At 39.3% G+C, this 23,355-nt stretch overlaps 1 protein-coding gene across 3 annotated transcripts in view; it reads right to left on the bottom strand.

Annotated features, from left to right (window-relative positions):
* Window positions 1-23,355, bottom strand: part of LOC106093951 (G-protein coupled receptor Mth2) — a 90,856-nt gene that overhangs the window by 7,062 nt on the left and 60,439 nt on the right. For all 3 annotated transcript variants that reach the window (XM_059360247.1, XM_059360248.1, XM_059360246.1), the window contains exons 2-6: window positions 8,921-9,472; window positions 1,337-1,691; window positions 1,023-1,274; window positions 779-950; window positions 503-697 (exon numbers count right to left, since the gene is read on the bottom strand). In XM_059360247.1, the coding sequence (XP_059216230.1) occupies window positions 503-697; window positions 779-950; window positions 1,023-1,274; window positions 1,337-1,691; window positions 8,921-9,472 (1,526 nt within the window). The remainder of the gene's footprint in view (window positions 1-502; window positions 698-778; window positions 951-1,022; window positions 1,275-1,336; window positions 1,692-8,920; window positions 9,473-23,355) is intronic.

The raw sequence follows: 23,355 nt of genomic DNA on the forward strand, positions 1-23,355 counted from the left end.
GCCATTTTTGACTCAATTTTAGATAATTCCGCTTAAGAGAACTTACATACAACACAACGACATTACAACATCTAAATCGCAATTACAACATCAAAGTGCTTGATTTCTTACAGTGTGCAATGCTATATCCCTTTCATTCGTTTACATTTTTCGTCTTTGGAAATATTCGAAGGAAAGTCTATTTACAAATCGAATTTAAAAATTCCTAAACAAAAGTCCGTCAGACTTCGTGAGAATGATAGCTTGAGGAATTACTTGTAAGGGCACGTCGTATCATAATCATTTGTTTGATTTGTATGGAGACTTCGTGGAATCGACGGCGAACCATAGAATTCGCAAGTGTCGTACTATTTGTGGCACGAGAATGACGTTCCCGGCAAGTACTATGTAATAAAAAAAAAGTTTTGTATGAAATGTAAAGGAAAAAAAAAAACTAAAAGTAAGGACGCCACAATAAATTTCCCCTAAGAGGAAATAGAAAAGCTGCCATCAAAACTCTTACCTGTTGGTAATCAATTGTTTAACCTTGCGCTTCATGACGAACAACATGAATATGAGGAAGCCTTGAACGGCATTACAGATATCGGCTGCATAGAAAATTTTGGCCCAGCTGCTGTCGGGGCCTACAAAATACGAAATGATTTCCAGGGACCAAGTAACACCCATGACCAAGAATAAGCGTAAAAATAAACCGAACCTAGAGGGGAGAGAGAGAGAGAGAAAGAGTAGAAAATTAAATTTTATAGCCCTTAGCTGGTTAGAAGAGTTTTGATGCTACTTGTCTTTTTCCTTTTTCAGATTGCGTGTACTATCCTCTCGGGCCATGATGCGGGCCATTTCCCTTTGTACCTTATGGATTTTTAAGGCTGTCATAACAAACATGATGATATTGGCCACAATTATAAACATTATGGGGGTAAAGAAGTAAATAAAGCCGGCCCAGGTGTTCACTGAATGAAATAAAATGGCAAAATATTTAATCCAGCATAGTACCTCTCTCTCTCTCATCCTAATCCACTCACTGTTTATCCAACAATGCTGTACTCCAATACCCGGCTGCAATTCTGGTGATATATTTGTCTCCTCCTGCATATACCATGTCACTACCAAAAACACCACTGGTATGCCCCACGAGTACATCGAATACATAATGAAGCGTTTCTTTTCCAACGACCGATTGATGCCTCGCGTACCCCGAAAATTGTGCCACAAATCAAAACTGATAACATTCAGCCAGAAAAAGGCGGCCATAAAAAAGTAATAGCTCGTATATCCTGCAAAATGGCATGGCAAATAGAGAAATTAGCTTTTAATTCCAAATAGCATTCATACTCACCTATGACCTTGCACTCTATGCTGGTCACATCGAGATGTGCATTAAGCGTCCCAATGCTTAACAAAGAATATCCCACGATGAGGCCTAATAAATAGCACACCAGAGATTTGCCATGTTGATTCCTCAACTCGGGTATGGCCAAATAGACCACAATGGTCAAGACCATAAATGGTATCGAGAACAACATGGCATAGGCGTTTATAATTTTCACTGTCCCATTGGTGGTTTGAGTCTCACAGTTTGCTGGATTCAAATAACTTGGGCCACTTGTGTCGTTTGTCTCAAAGGTGGTTAACATGCAAAAGTCCTGTCGCGACAGATACGCATTGGTGGACTCCACAAACAGGGTGCCATTCTGAAAGACAAAAATGAGATATTGTTATAGCTGTGGAAGTATTTAGTAGAGTGCCAAAGTGACATTCAAGTTTAGAGCCGCATCACTCCTGAATGTATCCGATATGGTCTTTCGCACCCACAAAATATATAAACAACGCCGTCTGCTGATATTAGACTAAAATTTTTTTGAATGAAAGTATAAACAAGTAAAAAGGCATTAAGTTCGGCCGGGCCGAACTTCGCATACCCACTACCTCAGGTATATATGAAAAAAACTTTTCATCGTAATCCGATGAAAAATGGTTAATTAAGCAGCTATATCGAAATATGGACCAAATTTGGCATGGACATTCAGTGGTTTCATATAAAAAAATATTGGTATTTTTGCTAGCTATATATCAAATATAGACCGATCTGAACCATATACGAGACGGACGTCAAAAAACCTAACATAAGTCACTGTGTCGAATTTCAGCGACATCGGACAATAAATGCGCTTTTTATGGGTCCAAGACCTTAAATCGAGAGATCGGTCTATATGGCAGCCATATCCAAATCTGGACCGATCGGGGCCAAATTGAAGAAGGATGTCGAGTGGCCTAACGCAACTTACTGTCCCAAATTTCATCAAAATCGGATAATGAATGGGGCTTTTTGGGCCTAAGACCTTAAATCGGCTTAAATCGGTCTATATAGGGGCTATACCAAGATATAGTCGGATATTGCCCATCTTCAAACTTAATCTGCCTATGAATCTCTGCAAAGTTTCAGCTCAATATCTCAATATTTAAAGACTGCAGCGTAATGTCAACAGACAGACGGACAGACAGACAGACGGACGGACAGACGGACAGACTGACAGACTGACAGACTGACAGACAGACGGACAGACAGACGGACAGACAGACGGACAGACAGACAGCCGGACAGACAGACGGACAGACAGACCGACAGACTGACGGACAGACAGACGGACAGACAGACAGACGGACGGACAGACAGACGGACAGCCGGACAGACAGACGGACAGACAGACTAACGGACAGACAGACGGACAGACAAACAGACGGACGGACAGACAGACGGACAGACAGACGGACAGACAGACGGACAGACAGACGGACAGACAGACGGACAGACAGACGGACAGACAGACAGACGGACAGACAGACGGACAGACAGACGGACAAACAGTCCGACAGACAGACAGACGGATAGAAAAACGGACAGACAGACGGACGGACATATACATATTAACTTCATTACGTCAAGTTGGGTGAAAAATAAACTTATTTGAAACCTTAGCAGATATATCGAAATATGCTCCTATCTGGATCAAGCTTGCCACAATGCATTGTACATGATCATTAAATGCGAGAATAGTAGATATGGTATCTATATCCAAACATATACCGATTTAAGACAAATGTAGGGTGTGTATAGGTCTAATACACCTCATTTTACCCAAATATAACGAAATCGGGTAATATTAGGTTGCTAAAAAGTAATTGCGGATTTTTTAAAAGAAAGTAAATGCATTTTTAATAAAACTTAGAATGAACTTTAATCAAATATATAATTGCCATTTTGTTCGATAACCTTTTGCCATCTTCCTGGCAAATTTAGTATTCCACGCTCATAGAACTTCTGGCCTTTATCTGCAAAAAACTGAACCAAGTGCGATTTTATAGCCTCATCATTGCCGAAAGTTTTACCATTTAAGGAGTTCTGCAAAGATCGAAATAAATGGTTGTTGTTGTTGTTGTAGCAGTGTGTTAAACACTGAGACGACAGCCCTTGCCGATGAAGAACTCCATCGGGTCAATCCGGTGTGTACAACCGGCTGCCATGGGATTGCAAATAAATGGTAGTCTGATGGTGCAAGGTGAGGGCTATATGGTGGATGCATCAAAAGTTCCCAGCCAAGCTCACTCAGTTTTTGGCGAGTGACCAAAGATGTGTGCGGTCTAGCGTTGTCCTGGTGGAATATGACACCTTTACGATTGACCAATTCTGGTCCAATTGTTGACAGTAAACATCCGAATTAATCGTTTGGTTCCTTGGAAGCAGCTCAAAATATACCACACCCTTCCAATCCCACCAAACAGACAGCATAACCTTCTTTTGGTGGATATCAGCCTTTGAAGTGGTTTGAGCTGGTTCACCATGCTTGGACCATGATCGTTTCCGACTAACGTTGTTGTAAACAATCCATTTTTCATCTCCAGTTATGATTCGTTTTAAAAACGGATCGAATTCATTGCGTTTAAGGTGCATATCGCAAGCGTTGATTCGGTTTGTTAAATGAATTTCTTTCAATACATGTGGTACCCAAATATCAAGCTTTTTCACCAGTCCAAGACTTTTTATGTGATAATGAACGGTTCATTTTGGTATATTTAACTTCTCTCCTATCTCACGCTCAGTTACATGACGATCAAATTCGATTAATGCTTTGATTTGGTCATCATCAACTTCATTTGGCCGACCTGAACGTGGCTCATCTTTAAGTGAAAAATCTCCAGAACGGAATTTGCGAAACCAATTTTGACGCTGTCTTCCTTTTAAGGCTTTATCAGCATACACTCTTGTAACTTTTTAGCAACCTGCTCCACGTTTTTTCCTTTACGGAAATAATAAAGTAAAATATGACGAAAATGCTCCTTTGTGGGCTCCATATTAAAATTGACGCCAAACAAACAAATGTAAACATAATTTCGCGCACTTTTTTTCTAAAGCAAGCTAAAAGTAACAGCTGATAACAGGGAACTAAAATAAGGAGATCGGTCTTATGGGGGCTAAGCTCAATATGCCTGTTTTTGAATACGGACGGAAGGACAATATTTCGTACGGAATAACAAAAAGAATATACCCCATCCATGGTCGTTAATGTCATCAATTGGTCTAAGTTGAACGCAATTCCAATAACAAAATTATGTATGTATTTTTAACTTTTATAGAATAGAAGGTATATTCATTTAGCCATTTCATTTACAACACATCGCAATATCAATTTCCCACCCTACAAAGTCTATATATTTCGGATCGTCGTAAAATTCTAATTCCGTGTGTCTGTTTGTCCGTCTGTTATAATCTCTCTACAGCCTTCAAAAATTGACATATTGAGCTGAAATTTGGCACAGTTACCAAATCGGATCATATTTGGATATAGCTGCTATATAGACCGATCTGCCGATAAAGGGTCTGAAGCCCATAAAAGTTCTATTTTTTCCGATTTCGCAGAAATTTGGAACAGTGTGTAGTTTAAAGCCTCCTAACATCGGACCCACATATGGTTCATATCGGACTATATTTAGATATAGCTGTTATATAGACCGAGCTGCCGGTTAAGGGTCTAAGGCCCATAAAATCTACATTTATTACCCGGTTTTGCTGAAATTTAAAACAGAGAGTTGTTTTACGCCTCCTAACATAGGACCTAAATATGGTTCAGATCGGATTATATTTAGATATAGCTGCCATATAGACCAATCTCCCGATTAAGGGTCTGAAGCCCATAAAAGCTTTATTTTTTTTACCGATTTCGCTGAAATTTGAAACAGTGAGTAGTTTGACGCTTTCTAACAAAGGACCCAAATATGGTTCATATCGGACTGTATTTAGATATAGCTGTTATATAGACCGATCTGCCGATAAAGGGTCTGAAGCCCATAAAAGTTTTATTTATTACCCATTTTCGCTGAAATTTGAAACAGAAGACTATCTTAAGCCTCCTAATATCCGACCTAAATATGGATCAAATCGGACTATATATTTACTATGGATCAAATCGGACTATATTTCGCTGAAATTTGAAACGGTGAGTAGTTTTACGGCTTCTAACATACGGCATAAATGTGGTTCAGAACGGACTATATTTAGATATAGCTGCAATATAGACCGATCTGCCGATAAAGGGTCTGAAGCCCATAAAAGCTTTATTTTTGAACCGATTTCGTTGAAATTTCCAACAGTGGGTAGTTTAAGGTCTCCTGACATCCGTCCTAAATATAGTTCGGATCGGACTGTATTTAGATATATCTGTCATACAGACTGATATGCCGATTAAGTGCCCGAGCGCCTTTTGACAGGCCCCTAAAGTTGGTCACCTCGGTTTTTCGAACATTTTTTGGGGTTGCCAAATCTGTTCAGATTTTGATGTAGCTGCCATCTATACCAATCACGTAATTTCAGGTTTTAGGTCCATGAAAGGTTACTTTATTTACGGATTTCGCTGAAATTTAGGTCAATGAGTTGTGTTAGGCCTCTCGACATTCGTACCGAGTATGGTCAAGATTAGGCTATAATCTCCCGATTTAAGTTTTTGGGACCATAAAAGCCTGGGACCATGAAATACGTCTATTACTCGAATTCGCTGAATTTTGACAAAAATGGGCGGTGTTAGACTCTTCGAGATTGCTGTTCAATATGGTAGATATTTATGGGTATAGCTACTATATACATATACCAATCTCCCAATTTATGTTGTTAGGCTCAAAAAGTAATTGCGGATTTTACATATAGTCACCGTTGACAAATTTTTTCACAGCTTGTGACTCAGTAATTGCATTCTTTCTTCTGTCAGTTATCAGCTGTGACTCTTAGCTTGCTTTAGAAAAAAAGTGTAAAAAAGTATACTTGATTAAAGGTCATTCTAAGTTTTATTAAAAATGCATTTACTTTCTTTTAAAAAATCCGCAATTACTTTTTGGGCAACCCAATAGAAGCCAAAAATGTGGCATAGTGTGTATTTTTAGCCATCGCCGAACAGTTGGCCATATTTTTTTTTCGCCACTCACTCCCAACCCTGTCTACCGAGGGGGCCATCTCCCTTACGTAGGTATGCGTACACCCCATAGTCCGAACTATGGAGAGTTAGGGTAAAACTGGCTACAGCAATTTCACAGCATTCCACTTTGACCACATCAAATTACATTATATACATTTTCAACTCTACAAAGTGCTAGAGCGTCGTTATTCATAGAGAATCTAGACAAACCCGTCTGTCTGTTTGTTGAAATCACTCTACAGCCTTGAGTTCAAAAATTGCCTATATATTTGTATACAGCTACCACATATGCCTGTATTCCGACTGAAAACATTGAATGCACAAAATCCGCATTTCCTAACCAGATTTACAAAATCTAGGTCTAGAGATTCCTTAACACTCCTACCTGTTATGGTCAATATCAAAACTTATGCCGTTTTCCTGAAATTTGAAGCAGTGAGGCCCCTTGTAACAGTAACATCAATGGTTTTATTCTGCACTAAAAGTTTGTACCACAGTGATGGTATAAATATTTGCATTCAGGTACTTTGGAGCGTATGTTTGTGCATAATTGCGTATTTTGCAACAACCATACGCACCATGGGACAATTATTGCGAAATCCTAACTAAGTACTAAGTACTGACTTTGAGTTCAATTTTTCGGCAGAACAACTGCCAAAACGCATTACAAAACCAGTCAGGAAAGGCAAAGATCGGGCGGAGCCCGCTATATAATACCCTACACCTACCCTACAATTACAATTTCGGGCAATATATAAATATACATGTATATGAGGGCTTTATCTAAATCTGAATCGACTTGTAAACAGGTCGTTTGAAAATTGTTGTTACTTCGGCCATATAAGTGCAAATCCGGCGATAAATATGTATGGTGCTACATCCAAATTCGAGCCAATTTTTATGAAATCTCATAGATATGTTATGTTCAGTAACAGAACATTCTGCGCCAAATTTTGTGCAGATCGGTTGAAAATTGTAGCTACCACGGCGATGTAACTACAAATCGGGCGATACGCATATACGGGAGCTATATCCAAATCTGAACCGATGTTATTAAAATTTTGCAGATATATCAAGATGAGCAAGAAAACAATCCATGCCAAATTTTGTGCAGATCGATTAAAAATTGTACTACGTTATGAAAATGTTACTACTGCCATTTAAGTGAAAATTGGGCGATACATTTATATGGGAGCTACATCCAAATCTTAACCGATGTTGATGCAATCTTGCAGATATATTAGGACCAATAATAAAACAGTCCGTGCTAAATTTTGTGCAGATCGGTTGCAAAGTGTACCTACTACGGCCATTTAAGTGCAAATCAGGCAATAAATATATATGGGAGCTATATCCAAATCTGAACCGATTTTGATGAAATCTTGCAGATATGTTATGTTTAGAAATAGAACCTTCCGCGCCAAATTTTGTGTATTTCGGTTGAAAATTGTTGCTACTACAGCCATTTAAGTGCAAATCGGGCGATGCATACATATGGGAGCTATATCTAAATCTGAACCGATTATTTCCAAAATCAATAGCGTCCGTTCTTGGGCCAAAAAAGTGATATGTGCAATGTGCACTTAACAATGGGTTTAGCTCTTCTCCTTCTTAGCGTTGCAAACAAATGCACAAACTTATAATAATACCCTGTACCACAGTGGTGGTGTAGCCTGGCCGAATCTTATATACCCTCCACCATGGATCGCATTTGTTGATTATATGCGCGGTATCTCTTTTTAAGCAAACTAATGAATAATAATAACAGTAATAATAATGAACTGTTATGCTAATGGAGCTATCTAAAGATATAATCCGGACAGACGGACGGACGGACGGACGGACGGACAGACGGACGGACGGACAGACAGACAGACGGACAGATGGACGACGGACAGACGGATGGACAGACGGACGGACAGACAGACGGACGGACGGACGGACAGACGGACATGGCTAGTGCGACATAAAATGTCAGGACGATCAAGAATATATAGACTTTATTGGGGATCTTAGACGCATATTTCGAGGTGTTACAAACAGAACTACGAAATTAGTATACCCCCATCCTATGGTGGAGGGTATAAAAATGGCGACAAAGAAAATGCAAACATCTTCTGTGGAAGTTGTACTGAGTTCTGAAAGCAAACTATTAGCGACATGTCGCTAAGCCAATACAAATTTCGCTTCAGTAAATGTAATTAAATTCTCAAAAAAATGGTCACCAATCAACTCTGTTGTGTGTTGTTGTTTGACTTTTGATTGTGTTCTGATAAAAAATAGAGTCCTTTAGATTTCGCAATAATTTAATAGGGATTTTCGCTGTGAATGAAATCAGTACTAGGCTTAAGAACCAAAAACTTCTGAATATTATTTAGATATCTATATCTGGGTAACCACCCAGGTTATTTTTCCAATTTATGATACATACTTTTTTTATCATCCTTCAAAAAACTCACCTCATATAGAGTCCATGCATCATCTTCATATAATCGTGGGTCCAAGGCAAACATCAATTCACATGGTCGAAATGGAACAACAGCAAATTGATGGAATATATCCACCGTCTTCTCAGAACCATTGCGAAAGGTCATGTTAACCTGACGTGGCCAATTAAAGTCTTGCGAAGTGTTTACACAATGGCTTCCATTGTGCATGGCGCCATAAGGACAACAGAAATTTACACATGGCTTGAGTTTGCAAATGCAACCACGCAAATGGGGAGCCACTCTTTTGGCTGTCACAGCATCCTTGTATTCGTAATTGTAGACACCAATCAGATTATGTGGTATCATGACACCATCATGCAAATATGAGCCATTAGCAAAATGTGGATCGCCGGTGACATCGACTGTTTGAAAGTAAAAGCAGGGTGTATTGAAATCACCACGTAAATGATGTTTCTCCAAATCATCGGTAGAATGCGACCATAGTTCCGGCACAAATATGAATATGTAGATGAGTATCACAATTGATAGACGTCTCATTTGGTTGCTTATAATGGATAGCATCTGGAAATAAAAATTAAAACAAAATTTAATATTTAATTTTTCTAATTTTCTTTTGCCACGAATTTGGTTCCGTAACATTGAAAACAAATCCCTTGGGGTATCCTGGGGGCTAAGTTTGTTTACATGCTTGTCCTAATTTCCTTAGGTCATGATGACCGCATACACAAAAGTTAAGCATTTAACCCACACAGTATTGGCCTATTGAAGCACAAAACTGTGTGTGTTTTTAGTGACGCTGTCCTTATGTTGGCATAACCTGATTAAATATTTGCGGCAACAATCATACACACATACACACATATGTAAGCATTATTGAATCCTTTTGCTATAAAGTCGACCTGTTGAGTGTGAATATAGCTGTGGCTGTGACTGTGGACTATGGACTATGAGGGTGTCATTAATCATAATAATTCTATCACAAACACTTTCCCCCCAGAAAGTCTACATATCAGCTAAGTATGTTTATATCAATACTTCAATACATTTGTAAATACATAAATAATCTTAGCTATATCTAATACGAATGTCAAACTGCCAATGATTTTGCCAATATAGTAAAAACTATGGGGACTGAAATTCCTTGATTCACTCGAAAAAAAACCCAACATATTTTCAAAATCGAAAAATTGTCACAATTTTTCTGTAACGGTTAAATTGGTAAAATACCTCAATCCTTTTTTTGAAATTTGCTATATATATTAAATGTGTATAACAAAATATTGATCTTTTTAGTAGATATATCTTAATATGAACCGATCTGACACGGATGTTGAAAAGCCTAACATAAGTCACTGTATAAAATTTCAGTGAAATCGGATTATAAATGCGCCTTTTAGGGGGCCAAGACTTTAAATCGAGATATCGGCCTATATGGCAGCTATATCCAAATCTGGACCGATCTGAGCCAAATTGAAGAAGAATATCAAGTGGCTTAATTTAACTCACTATCCCAAATTTCGGCGACATCGGACAATAAATGCGCCTTTTGTGGCCCAAAACCTTAAATCGACAGATCGGTCTATATGGCAGCTTTATTCAAATCTTGATCGATCTAGGCTAAATTGGCGAAATATGTCGAAGGGCTTAATTTAACTCACTGTCCCAAATTTCGACGACATCGGATTGCGGCTTTGCAATTGCAAGAAATGAAATCGGGTTTATATGGGAGCTATATCAGGTTATAGACCGATTCGAACCGTATTTGGCACAGTTGTAGGAAGTCATAAAAGAACACCAGGTGCAAAACTTCAGCCAAATCAGACAAAAATTACGACTTCCAGGGGCTCAAGAAGTCAAATCGGGAGATCGGTTTATATGGGAGCCATATCAGGTTATCTAATAAAGTTTATGGAAGTCATAACAGAACACTACATGCAAAATTGAAGCCAAATCAGACTGAAATTGCGGCTTCCAGGGGCTCAAAAAATCAAATCGGGAGATCTGTTTATTTAACCGATATAACCCATCCCCTCTACCCTTATCTTACGAAACGCCAGATCTCGAAGATAGGTGAGTCGATTTAAGCGAAATTTGTTTGCTCCCTTTTAGTAACCTAAAACTAAAAATTAAGTATCCAAATTTTGTATGGAGTACCTACGGGGGCCACCCCACCCCCAAAACCCACAAAATAAATTTATAGACCAGCCACGACAATATGGGACTCAAATGAAATATATTTGAGTGTGAAAAACGAATCTGATATTCAAATATGGAGTCAAGTGGTTGGGGAGCCACCCCACCCCCAAAAACCCCTAAATCGAACATATTTACCGACTATGGCAATATGGGGCTCAAATAAAAGATATTTGTGAGTAGAGCATGAAGTTAATGTCCACTTTCGGGACCAAGTTTCTGGGGTTTCTCCGCTTTCCCAAAACACCCCCCAAACAGAACTGATTTACTGACCATGGCAATATGAGGCTCAAATAAAAGATATTTGAGAGTAGAATATGTATCTGATATCCAAATGTTGAACCAAGTGTTTGGGGGGCGCCCCTCCCCCAAAATGAAATGTTTTTGGGAGTAGAGCTCTAATCTGATATCAAACTTCGGTGAAAAGTGTCTAAAGGTACGTCCGTCCCCCAAAGCATCCCCCAAAGAGGACAAATATACCGGCCATAGGAGTATGGGGCTCAAATAAAAGGTATTTTAGAGTAGAATGCGAATCTAGTATATATTTTCAGGGCCAAGTCACCGAGTGGCCTCCTTAACCTCCACAAGAAACACCCCCCAAACTGGACATGTTTGCAGACTACGGAAATATGGGGCTCAAAATTATTTGGAAGTAAAGTAATAATCTGATATCAGCATTCGGTACTTCGCACCCGTAAATCGTACATATTTAGCTCCTATGCCAATATGGGGCTCAAATGAAAGGTAAGGGGGGGTAGAGCAGGAAATTGATACCAACTTTCACAACCAAGTTTCTTGGGGTCCACCACTATCCCAAGAAACCCCCGAAACAGGATTTATTTACTGGCCATGGCAATATGGAGCTCAAATAAAAGGAATTTGGGAATAGAATACGAATCTGAGAGATGGGTTGAGATACCTTTTTGAAACTTGAAACGGCTAGAGCTGAAGTGTTAACGAGATCGTGTACAAAATTTTGAGGCCCTAGGTTGTCCGGACGCCTTTTTGCACCTCAGTATTTCGAAAAATTGTTCGGGCTGCCAAATCTTCATTTGTGGTCCGTCATTTCACTATCCAATGGAGTGCTCAAAAATCCCTACAATAGAGTCTGCTTGAGGTGTTTCTGATTATTCAGTTAAAAGCTTTACAGTTTGAATATAGACCACAAATGAAGATTTGGCATCCCAAACAATTTTTCGAAATACCAAAGTGACCAACTTCAGGAGCCTGTCAAAACGAGCCTGAACAACCTAGGGCCTTGAAATTTCAAAGAGATATTTCAACCCGTTCTCAAAATAGATATTTTTTACTAGTCCACCCAGAGAAAAGTTAATACCAAATGTGCTAATTTCTATACCAGACGGTATTGATAGTAAAGCAACACTGTATGGTACAAAAACAATACCGGATGGTGTGGATGAAACATTAAATGATTTGTACTGTTTGGTACTAGCCCTATTACCGGACTAGTATTGATTTTAATACCAATCTGTTATTGGTTTTAGCACCAGACCGTTATTGGTTTTAGTACCAAACCGTTATTGATTATTCCACTCCCTTCTGAACCAAAAAAAAACATTAAAAATAAATTTAATCTAATTTTATTTCGATTATTAATGTTAATAATTACAACAATAATGTTTCACTGTGACAAATTTCAATTCTTTGCATTCAGCAATCGATTTAATATCCATTGATTCCCAGAAGTGGTTTTCATATGAATACACATCGTTTTCACACAATGGACCATCAATTTTTTGATGTAGAATGTGCCTAGAACTTTTACAATTTTCACCGTTTTCTAGTACAAAGGTCTATAACACTTTTGCTACGACGACAAGAATATGAATGTGACGGCATCAATTCTTAATAGCTTCCTTTGTCTGGCATTGAGTTGATACCAAATGGTATTAAAAATCGTTGCCAATGGCGCGAACAAAATAATACCAGGCGGTATTGGCAAAGTACCGTCATTTTTATATCAGTGTTTTTTTTTCGATTTTCTCCCACTGTATCTCGCAAGATGCATTAAGCAGGTACAAAAAATTTTATCGAAAATTAAAAAAAAAATCGATGACCGGCCAAAACTGGACAAGCTATTATCCTTGGAGAATCTTTCGCTGAAATTTAGTTTTAGGAAACAAATAATTAAAATTTAGTCTTTAGAAGATATTTTGTTGAAATTTTATCTTTAGAAAAAATTTAGAAAATTTTGCCTCCAGAAATTTTATTTTTTTAATTTAGTTTGTTTCTCTTTCGAGACGAACTCAGTGATCGAAGATTTTCTTTGCATATGGAAAAGGAAGCCAGAGATAGCAACACACCCCAACCACTATGGGACACGTTTCGTCATTGATTAGAAGACTTTTCACCCATATTAGGTCAATGAGTGCAGTCCGATTAAATTTTTTAGCTCAATGATATGCACTTCTTTTTTATGCCGAGCCCCAGCGGCGTGCTGCATGGTAACACTATTTGGTAGAGAAGTTTTAACACCACAGGCTGGCTCACAAATGTAGTTAGCTTTAGTAAGGCTTTACCACCATTGAACATTTTTCTGATGTTCACACCAGGGTTTGAATCCAGGTAATCGATTTCATAGACGGACATGCTAACTTCTGCGCTACTGTGCCTTTATTAGGGTCTTAATCAGAAAAAAAAAAAATCCGGAATTATTGTCCGATTTCGATGAAACTGTGGAGTTATAGTGAAATGGGATGATGAATATATCTATGGTGGTGGGTATTCAAAGTTTGGCACGGCTGAATTAACTACTTTTTATTCCCATCACCATAGGATGGGGGTGTACTAACCTAGTCAGTCCGTTTGTAACACTTCGAAATAATGATCTGCGACCCCATAAAGTATATAGGGTTGCCCAAAAAGTAATTGCGGATTTTTTGAAAGATAGTAAATGCTTTTTTAATAATACTTAGAATGAACTTTAATCAAATATACTTTTTTACACTTTTTTTCTAAAGCAAGCTAAAAGTAACAGCTGATAACTGACAGAAGAAAGAATGCAATTACAGAGTCACAAGCTGTGAAAAAATTTGTCAACGCCGACTATATGAAAAATGCGCAATTACTTTTTGGGCAACCGAATATATTCTGGATCGTCTGGACATTCTGATTAGATCTTGCCATGTCCGTCCGTCTGTCGAAATCACGATAGCGGTCGAAGGCGTAAAGCTAGCCGCTTGAAATTTTTCACGGATACTTTATATTGATGTAGGTCGTTGAAGATTGCAAATGGGTCATATCGGTTTAGATTTAAATATAGCTCCCATATAAATTGATTTTCTGATTTGACTTCTTGAGCCCCTGGAAACCGCAAGTTTTGTCCGATTTGGCTAAACTTTTGTATGTGGTGTTCCATTATGACAAAATCGGTGTATAACCTGATATAGCCCCCATATAAACCAATCTCCCGATTTGACTTCTTGAGCACTTAGGTTAGGTCAGGTTAGGTTTAAGTGGCAGTCTGCCATCAGACTCACTTAGACGTTTTCCACACAGGAACCGAAGAAGGAAGATGCCTTCTAGTTCCTACCGTTGAACCATCCATATACAGGGTGGCTGATGAATATTGCTACAATGATGAATATTGCTACATTTTTTTTTCGGTGTATGGAATACATTTTTCTTTTATTCATGTTAAATTAAATTATTAAATTAATTATTAAATTATTATTAATTAAATTAATTAATTAATTAATTAAATTAATTATTAAATTATTATTATTAAATAGAAAAAAAGTTATTACATTTTTTTTTGGTAGCGGCTTTCATCAGCCACCCTGTAGGTTTAAAAAGCCCAATAACTTGCAAATGTTCACATCCGCTAAATTAGACAGGTTCTCAAAGAAATGAGAACCTAAAGTGGAATTCCTTCTGACTGCTAGTGCGGGACACACACAGAAGGTATTCTATAATCTCTTCTTCCTCGATGTCCTCACAGCTTCTGTAAAACTCGTTGCTGGCAATCCTAAGTCTGTCAGCATGTTTTCCGATTAGAAAGTGACCCGTCATGACGGACACAATAATTGAGACGTCTGTTGTAGCCAATGACAGCAAAGCAGTAGACCTCTTCAAGTCTAGATTAGGCCACATAGTTTTGGAATGCTCACAGCGCCATCTTTGTGACCATCTATTATTCGTTGTCCTTCGGGCCTGGTGTTGAAAACTTAGTTTACATGTGGCTAGAGGAATACCTACAGATTCCAGTATCCCTGGAATGTAAAAGGTAGTTCCAAGTCTCGCAAGCTTATCCGCTTTACACATCCCTGGGATATCTCTGTGGCCCGGCACACAGAACAGGTGAATTTTGAACTGTTCAGCCATCTTGTTGCAAGATCTGCGACAGTCTGGGGCGGTTTCTGTATTCAGAAATACGTGTTTCAGGGATTTAATAGCTGCTGAGAAAATATTTATGTCAATCCTCGTAATGACATTATATCTTAGCCATTCCACCACTTCCTTAATTGCAAGGATCTCTGGTTGATACACACTGTAGTGGTCGGGAAACCCTTTCCATATGACCAGTTCTAGATCTTTAGAGTACACCCCAAAGCCCAACTGGTCGTTTAGTTTGGAACCATCCGTATAGAAGTCTATGTAACTTCTGTTACTAGGGATATTGTAGTTCCAATCGGTTCCATCAGAAATAGTGGTACAGTAAATTTTATCAAAAAGCGGCTCAGGTAGGGTGTAATCCATACTGCCTCGACCATCGGATATTGTATCAAGGATAACACAGTGTCCGTAGTCTTGAGCCCTTACTAGCCGAAATTTTTGTCCGATTTGGCTGAAATTTTGCATGTGGTGTTCTGTGATGACATCCTACAACTGTACCAAGTACGGTCCAAATCAGTCCGTAACCTGATGTAGCTCCCATATAATCCGGTCTCTCGATTATCCTTGTTCGGTTCGTAGAAGCTCTAATTTTTGCTGCTTTGAAAGAAATTTGGCATGTAGAATAAAATTGTGCCTTTCATCTAAATTTAGTTTGTATACATTTTTAGCACAACCCTGGTGGTGGGTTCCAGAGATTCGGCCCGGCCGTAGCACGCTTTTACTTCTTACTTTTTGAATCCAGCTCAATTTGCATAGTGCCTAACATGTGTATGATGTATTCGTCCACTCTCAAACAAGTGCTCCAATTTCAATTTCTTTTACAGTTTTATTTCCAACTGCTTGAGCTTGTCAAATATTGAGATCGTTCAGAAAGGGAAACATGACACATTGTATAGGCTAATCATTACTTTTCTCTTACACTGCCATTTTCAAAACTTATCGTACTTTTTCTTCGAGTGTAATTAATCTGCCCGACAAAGTCTTGCGGCAACGTTAACATTGACACAGCCATCATTGTTAATCAATTATTAATGCCATGTTAAGCTAATATTACATGGTGTCGGTGGCAAATTACATTAACAGCCATTGCCAAACATTTTTTTGTTTTCCTAGCATTTTCGCCTTTGCCAACCTCCGCCATCCTCAAGTGAGAGGTTGCACAAGATATCGGTATATGCGACAATGAAAATAGGCATTCAACCCCCTTCAAACCCATAGATGGCATTGGGATGGCAAAAGACAAATGGTATTCAATTGTCGATTAATGTGACGTAAAAATGATGTCACATCAAGGATTCATTTACTATCTCCACATACACCCACGCACTCTCGTTGACAGTCATTGGTATTTAATGTGTCATTGGATATGAAATGAAAAGACTTCTCAAATACGTTTAGAATGTGCTGTAGTTTTTTGTTTTCTGCGTAATTTCACATTATTAATGTGTTGCCGATATGTGGATGAGTGCCGCCGCATTGATGTCAATAAGGAGTGCTATGAATGCGCCAAGGAGTGTTGTGAAGAACATTGACGTGTAATAGTATAAATTTTTTGCATCTTAATGATGCCATTAGGATAAATGCATTTTCTATGAAATTTTAACAATAGTTCTTGTTGACTAAGACAAAAAATGTTAATGGTGATAATGTTTTTCTACGAACTATATTTGATGTTGTTAGTGGGGATTCTCCTAATTAAGAAAAATGCAATTAGCAAGATTTTTTGGTTTCTTTATTCTAGGAGAAGAAAAATTGTCACGTATGATTTTAATTGCCTTTTGGCTAGGTCATGTTGTCAGAATAAATGAAGCCGACCATAAAAGAAAACGCAAGAGAGGAAGATCAAAACTCCGATGGAGTAATCAAGTGGAGAGTAACATCTCAAAACTGGGTGTCAGAGATTGGACTAGAGGCGCTTGGACATTTTTTCTACGTTCGGCTAGAGGCATAAATTTTCTGTAATGGCCAATTGAAGCAAAGTAAAACAAGCGCAGAAGTAAGCATGTCCGTCTATGAGGAAGAGGAAGACCGAAACTCCGATGGAGTAACTAAGTTGAGAGTGACATCTCGAAACTGGGTGTCAGATATTGGACTAGAAGCACAGAAGATGAAGGCGCTTGGACATCTTTTCTACGTTCGGCTAGAGGAATACATTTTCTGTATTGGCCAATTGAAGCAAAGTAAAACAATATCCAAATCAGAAGGCCACCGTAGCGCAGGGGTTAGCATGTCCGTCTATGATGCTGAACGCCTGGGTTCGAATCCTGGTGGGAACATCAGAAAAAATTTTCAGCGGTGGTTATCCCATCCTAATGCTGACGACATTTGTGGGGTACTATAAGATTTGGTATGGCAACCATGTAAAAACTTCTCCCCAAAGCGGTGTCGCACAGCGGCTCGCCGCACAGAGTTGCCTCTTAGTGTATTCGTTGGATAAAATACTTAGAGTTAGCATAGAGCTCTAAAACTTTGCACAGAGGAATATTTAAGTGTAATATCGAAAAAAGTGGAGAATGGCCCAAATCGGTCGTCTATAACCTGATATAGCTCCCATATAACCCGATCTCCCGATATAACTTCTTGAGTCACCAGAGGTCGCAATTACTATCCTGTTTGACTGAAATTTTGCATGAAGACATATCTCCACAGTCTCAGCAACTACCACAAGTATGATACCAATCGATCTTACTTTACTTTAATTGGCTATGACAGAATATTTGTTCCACTATCCGAACGTAGAATAGCGTTCCATTTTATAATCTCTGACAACAAGTTTTGAGGTATCTGCCACCATTTGATCGGGCTTTTGGTCGTCCCGGTTTGCGTGTACCATCGTGTTTGCCTTCAAAATACTTCTTTGCTGGAGCTTCTTCATCCATTCTGACAAAATGACCTAGCCAACGCAGCCGTTGTATTTTGATGCGTGTACTTCTACTACTTCCGGTGACCGAACTATGATGTCGATGTTATCGGCATAGGCATGTAGCATGTATTCTCTTGTGATTAGTGTGCCATATCTGTTCACATTTACATCTCGTATAATCTTCTCCAGCAGGATATTAAACTGATCACAGGATAAGCTTTCTCCTTGTCTGAAACCTCATTTGGTATTGAATGGTGCGGAGAGATTCATTCCCATTCCTACTGAGGAACGTGTATCAGCAAGTGTCATCCTACAAACTCAGACATGGCTTGAAATACCTTTGAACGTATAGAGCTGTTGAAAGCGGAATTTGGCGCAGTGTGAATATCTGGTCTAGGGTGGATTTAGCAGGTCTAAAGCGCCATTAATAGGGCTAAATTATCTCATTAAATTTGGATTTTAATCTTTCACACAGTACGCTCGTAAGTGCGATGGGGAGGAGACTTATTCCTCTGTAGTTGGCACATTTCGTCTTATGTACGGGACATAGTGTCCTGAGGTTCCAATCATCGGGTATGCGTTCTTCTAGCCAGATCGCGCAGACAAGCTAATGCATACGCCTTATGAGCTTGTCGCCTTCGGTCTTAAATAGTTCAGCGGCTAACCCGTCGGCTCCTGCTGCCTTGTTGTTCTTTATTCGGGTCACAGCTGCTTGGATCTCATTCAGACTAGGAATTAAACATTCAATACCATCATCAGGGTTTTGTTCAGAGGTATCCTCTTCGTCGCCATCGTCGGACACTAGCAGTTGGCTAAAATTTTCTTTCAATTTCCCCAGCACACTATATGTGTCATTCACCAGATTTCCTTCTTTGTCTCTGCAGGAGGAAGTGCTTGTACCAAATCCATCGATTTTATGTTTGATTCTTTGGTAGAATTTCCGGACTTCATTCTGACCCCTGTACATCCGAATTCGCTCACACTCACGTCTTTGCATTTCCTTATACCTTCTGCGAAATAGGCGTTTTTCCTCTCTCCTTTTTACCCAATACCTCTCCTTCATCTGGCGCGTTGCTACTGATTGCAGGGTTGCTATGTTTGCCACATTCTTGGCTTCTGTAGCATATCGACACTCTTGGTCGTAATATGGGTTTCTTGGGCAATGGTTTGCCACTGTCCGTTATATCATCAGGACAAAAAGTGCTTTCATAGTTTGGTCAGTCGATTGGAGTATGCTGCTGCCATCTATAGTGTTTGCAGCTTTTCAATGTCCAGCTTCCGCGCAGTGTCAGATCGTATTTTTCTCGCCATGCTCAGACGGGTGCGAACCTTTGCTGCAGCAAGGTAATGATCCGAACCTATGTTTGATCCTCGGATCGATTGTACATTTAACACGCTGAATGAATGCCTTCCATCTATTACAACATGATCATTTTAGTTTCTTGTGTTTTGACCGGGTGACAACCATGTGGCCGTGTGAGTCCTGGCGCTGCTAGGTGCCATGTTCTTTTCCGCGACGAAATCTATTAGCCTCAATCCATTATGGGAAGTTTCTTCGTGTAGCCCATATTTTCCGATTGTTGAACCAAAGATATTTTCCTTCCCTAACGTTGCATTTATATCTTTCAGAACGATTTCAATATCATGGGCGGGGCAGCGTTCGTATTCTCTCTCTAGGCGCACATAGAATATATCCTTGGTCTGCTCGTCCTTGTCTTCCGTCCGGGCTTGGGCACAAATAAGGCTGATGTTGAAGAATTTGGCTTTTATGATCTTATCCACCGGAGTATAACAGGAGACAAGGTGTTTCAGTCTCTGACTAACCACAAATCCACAGCCAAATTCATGCCTCGTGTTATGGCAGCACATGGGCTTTGTGGAATCGCAGATGTATACCTGGCAGCTTGCTCCAAGATCAGGAACATACGCTGATGTTGGCCATTGGTTATTTAAAGGCGCCAATAACTCGCCCAGTCTTATCGAGTATCATAGGTGCCCAGTATTTAAGTAAGAGTCAGTGCCACCTCACTGAGACCCTCCTCTCGAAATCGCTGACTGCCTGGGGCCGCATTTGCAGCTACTCCGCATAACAACGAAGCTTTCCACTATTCGCAACTTGTGGACGCTCCCGGTAGCTCTTAGCTAAGCTTCCCGTAATAACGATGGCACCACACAAATCGGGGCTCAAAGTTCCAGCCTTTGTAGTGCTCAAAGTTATCCCTTGTCAATGTTATAGCTTCAGTGTAAGATAGGGTATTACCAAAGCTGAAAATTTGTTTGGGTTGTTTACACCACATATTGTGCCAGTGCACTCAACTCACTTAAATGGAAAATAACCTCATTCAGCTTCTTTTTGCGATAAACACATCATACGATTTGATTTTTTAGGCATGAAGAAGACACAACTATTTTGGCCACATTTTTGTTGGCAATGTTCTCTTATGACATTCAATATGTGTCCCATTTTTCTGACGTTTGTACTGTAATGTTCATAGGTTTTCCTATCTTCATAGGAAAACTGAAACCAATGGAAAATTGAGTGAAAAATTCACATTCTATTTTTTGCGCTGATTCTATCTTGCTTTGTGTACATTTTGTTGTTGCCTCCCTTTTTTCTCAAAACAACTTACCGTCTAATTTTCAGCATGCCAGTTTATTAAAATCGTGACATGATTTTAGAACAGATACATGGAATTGATATTCAACAGGCTATTGCCTGACCTGTCTAATTATCTATTTTAAGTTTTTCAACAAATAAAAATAATAATAACGCCAAATAGTTAAACGAAATTCTCACAACTACCGGGAATAAGTTGTGGAAAACATGATTTTTGCTAATTTCCATAGCCAATGAATGAGTCAGTTGTACAAGTATCTCATTGGATTCGATCTAAATACAATATAAACAAGTAAAATGGCATAAAGTTCGGCCGGGCCGAACTTTGGATACCCACCACCTCGGGATATATGTAAGCCACCTTTCGTCACAATCCAGTGAAAAATGCATAATTTATGCCCCATAGCAGCTATACCGAAATATGTTCCGATTTCAACCAAAAACTAATAAGTACAAGTCATTGTTCAATTGTGTATAACAAAAGATTTTTTTAAGTAGCTATATCTAAAAATAAACCGATCTGAATCATATACGATACGGATGTCGAAAAGCCTTATTTGACCTCAATGTGTAAAATTTCAGTGAAATCGGACAATAAATGCGCCTTTTATGGGCCCAAAATCTTAAATCGAGATATCGGTCTATATGGCAGCTATGTCCAAATCTGGACCGATCTGAGCCAAATTGAAGAAGAATATCGAAGGGCCTAACACAACTCACTGTCCTAAATTTTGGCAAAATCGGAAAATAAATGCGCCTTTTATGAGCCGAAAGCCTTAAATCGAGAGATCGGTCTATATGGCAGCTATGTCCAAATCTGGACCGACCTTAGGCAAATTGAAAAGGATATCGAAGGGCCTAACAGAACTCAGTGTCGCAAATTTTGGCAAAATCGGACAAAATTTGGGACAGTGAGTTGTGGGCCCAAAGCCTTAAATAGAGAGATCGGTCTATATGGCAGCTATATCCAAATGTGGACCGATCTGTGACATAATGCAGAAATATATCAAGGAGCTTAACTTATCTCACTGTCCCAAATTTCGGCGACATCGGACATAAATGCGCCTTTTGTGGCCCAAAACCTTAAATCTGCGGATCGGTCTATATATCACCTATATCCAAATCTGGACCCATTTGGGCCGAATTGAAGAAGAATGTCGAAGGGCCTAACATAACTCACTATCTCAAATTTCGGTGACATCGGACCTTTGGGCCTTTTATGGCCCAAAACCTTAAATCGGCGGATCGGTCTATATGACAGCTATTTCCAAATCTCGACCGATCTGGGCCAAATTGAAAAAGGATGTGGAAGGACCTAACACAACTCACTGCCCCAAATTTCAGCAAAATCGGATAATTAATGAGACTTTTATGGGCCTTAGACCCAAAATCGGCGGATCGGTCTATATGGCAGCTATATCCAAATCTAAACCGATCTGGATCAAATTCAAGAAGGATGTCGAAGGGCCTAATGCAACTCACTGTCCCAAATTTCAGCAAAATCGGGTAATAAATGTGGCTTTTAGGGGCCTTAGACACAAAATCGGCGGATCGGTCTATATGGCAGCTATATCCAAATCTTGACCGATCTGGGCCAAATTTAAGAAGGATATTGAAGGGCCTAACACATCTCGCTGTCCCAAATTTCAGCAAAATCGGACAATAAAAGTGGCTTTAATGGGCCTTAGACCCAAAATCGGCGATCGGTCTACATGACAGCTATATCCAAATCTAAACCGATCTGGATCAAATTCAAGAAGGATGTCGAAGGGCCTAATGCAACTCACTGTCCCAAATTTCAGCAAAATCGGGTAATAAATGTGGCTTTTAGGGGCCTTAGACACAAAATCGGCGGATCGGTCTATATGGCAGCTATATCCAAATCTGGACCGATCTAGGTCAATTTGAAGAAGGATGTCGAAGGGCCTAACAAAACTTACTGTCCCAAATTTCAGCAAAATCTGACAATAAAAGTGGCTTTAATGGGCCTTAGACCCAAAATCGGCGATCGGTCTACATGACAGCTATATCCAAATCGGGACCGAAGGGCCTAACACAACTCACTGTCCTAAATTTCAGATCGGACAATAAATGTGACTTTTATGAACCAAAGACCCTTAGTCGGCGGATCAGTTTATATGGGAGCTATATCCAGATCTCTACTGATCTAGCCCAAATTGAAGAAGGGTGTTGAAGGGCCTAACACAATTCACTATCCCAAATTTCAGCAAATTCGGCTACAATGGGCGTTACACCCTAAATCGGAGGATCGGTCTATATGGCAGCTATATCCAAATGTGGACCGATCTGAGCCAAATTGATAAAGGATATCGAAGGGCTTTACACAACTCACTGTCCCAAATTTCAGCAAAATCGGATAATTAATGTGGCTTTTATGGGCTTGAGACCCTAAAT

Source organism: Stomoxys calcitrans, chromosome 1, assembly GCF_963082655.1.
Source record: "Stomoxys calcitrans chromosome 1, idStoCalc2.1, whole genome shotgun sequence".
NCBI classification, from domain to species: domain Eukaryota; kingdom Metazoa; phylum Arthropoda; class Insecta; order Diptera; family Muscidae; genus Stomoxys; species Stomoxys calcitrans.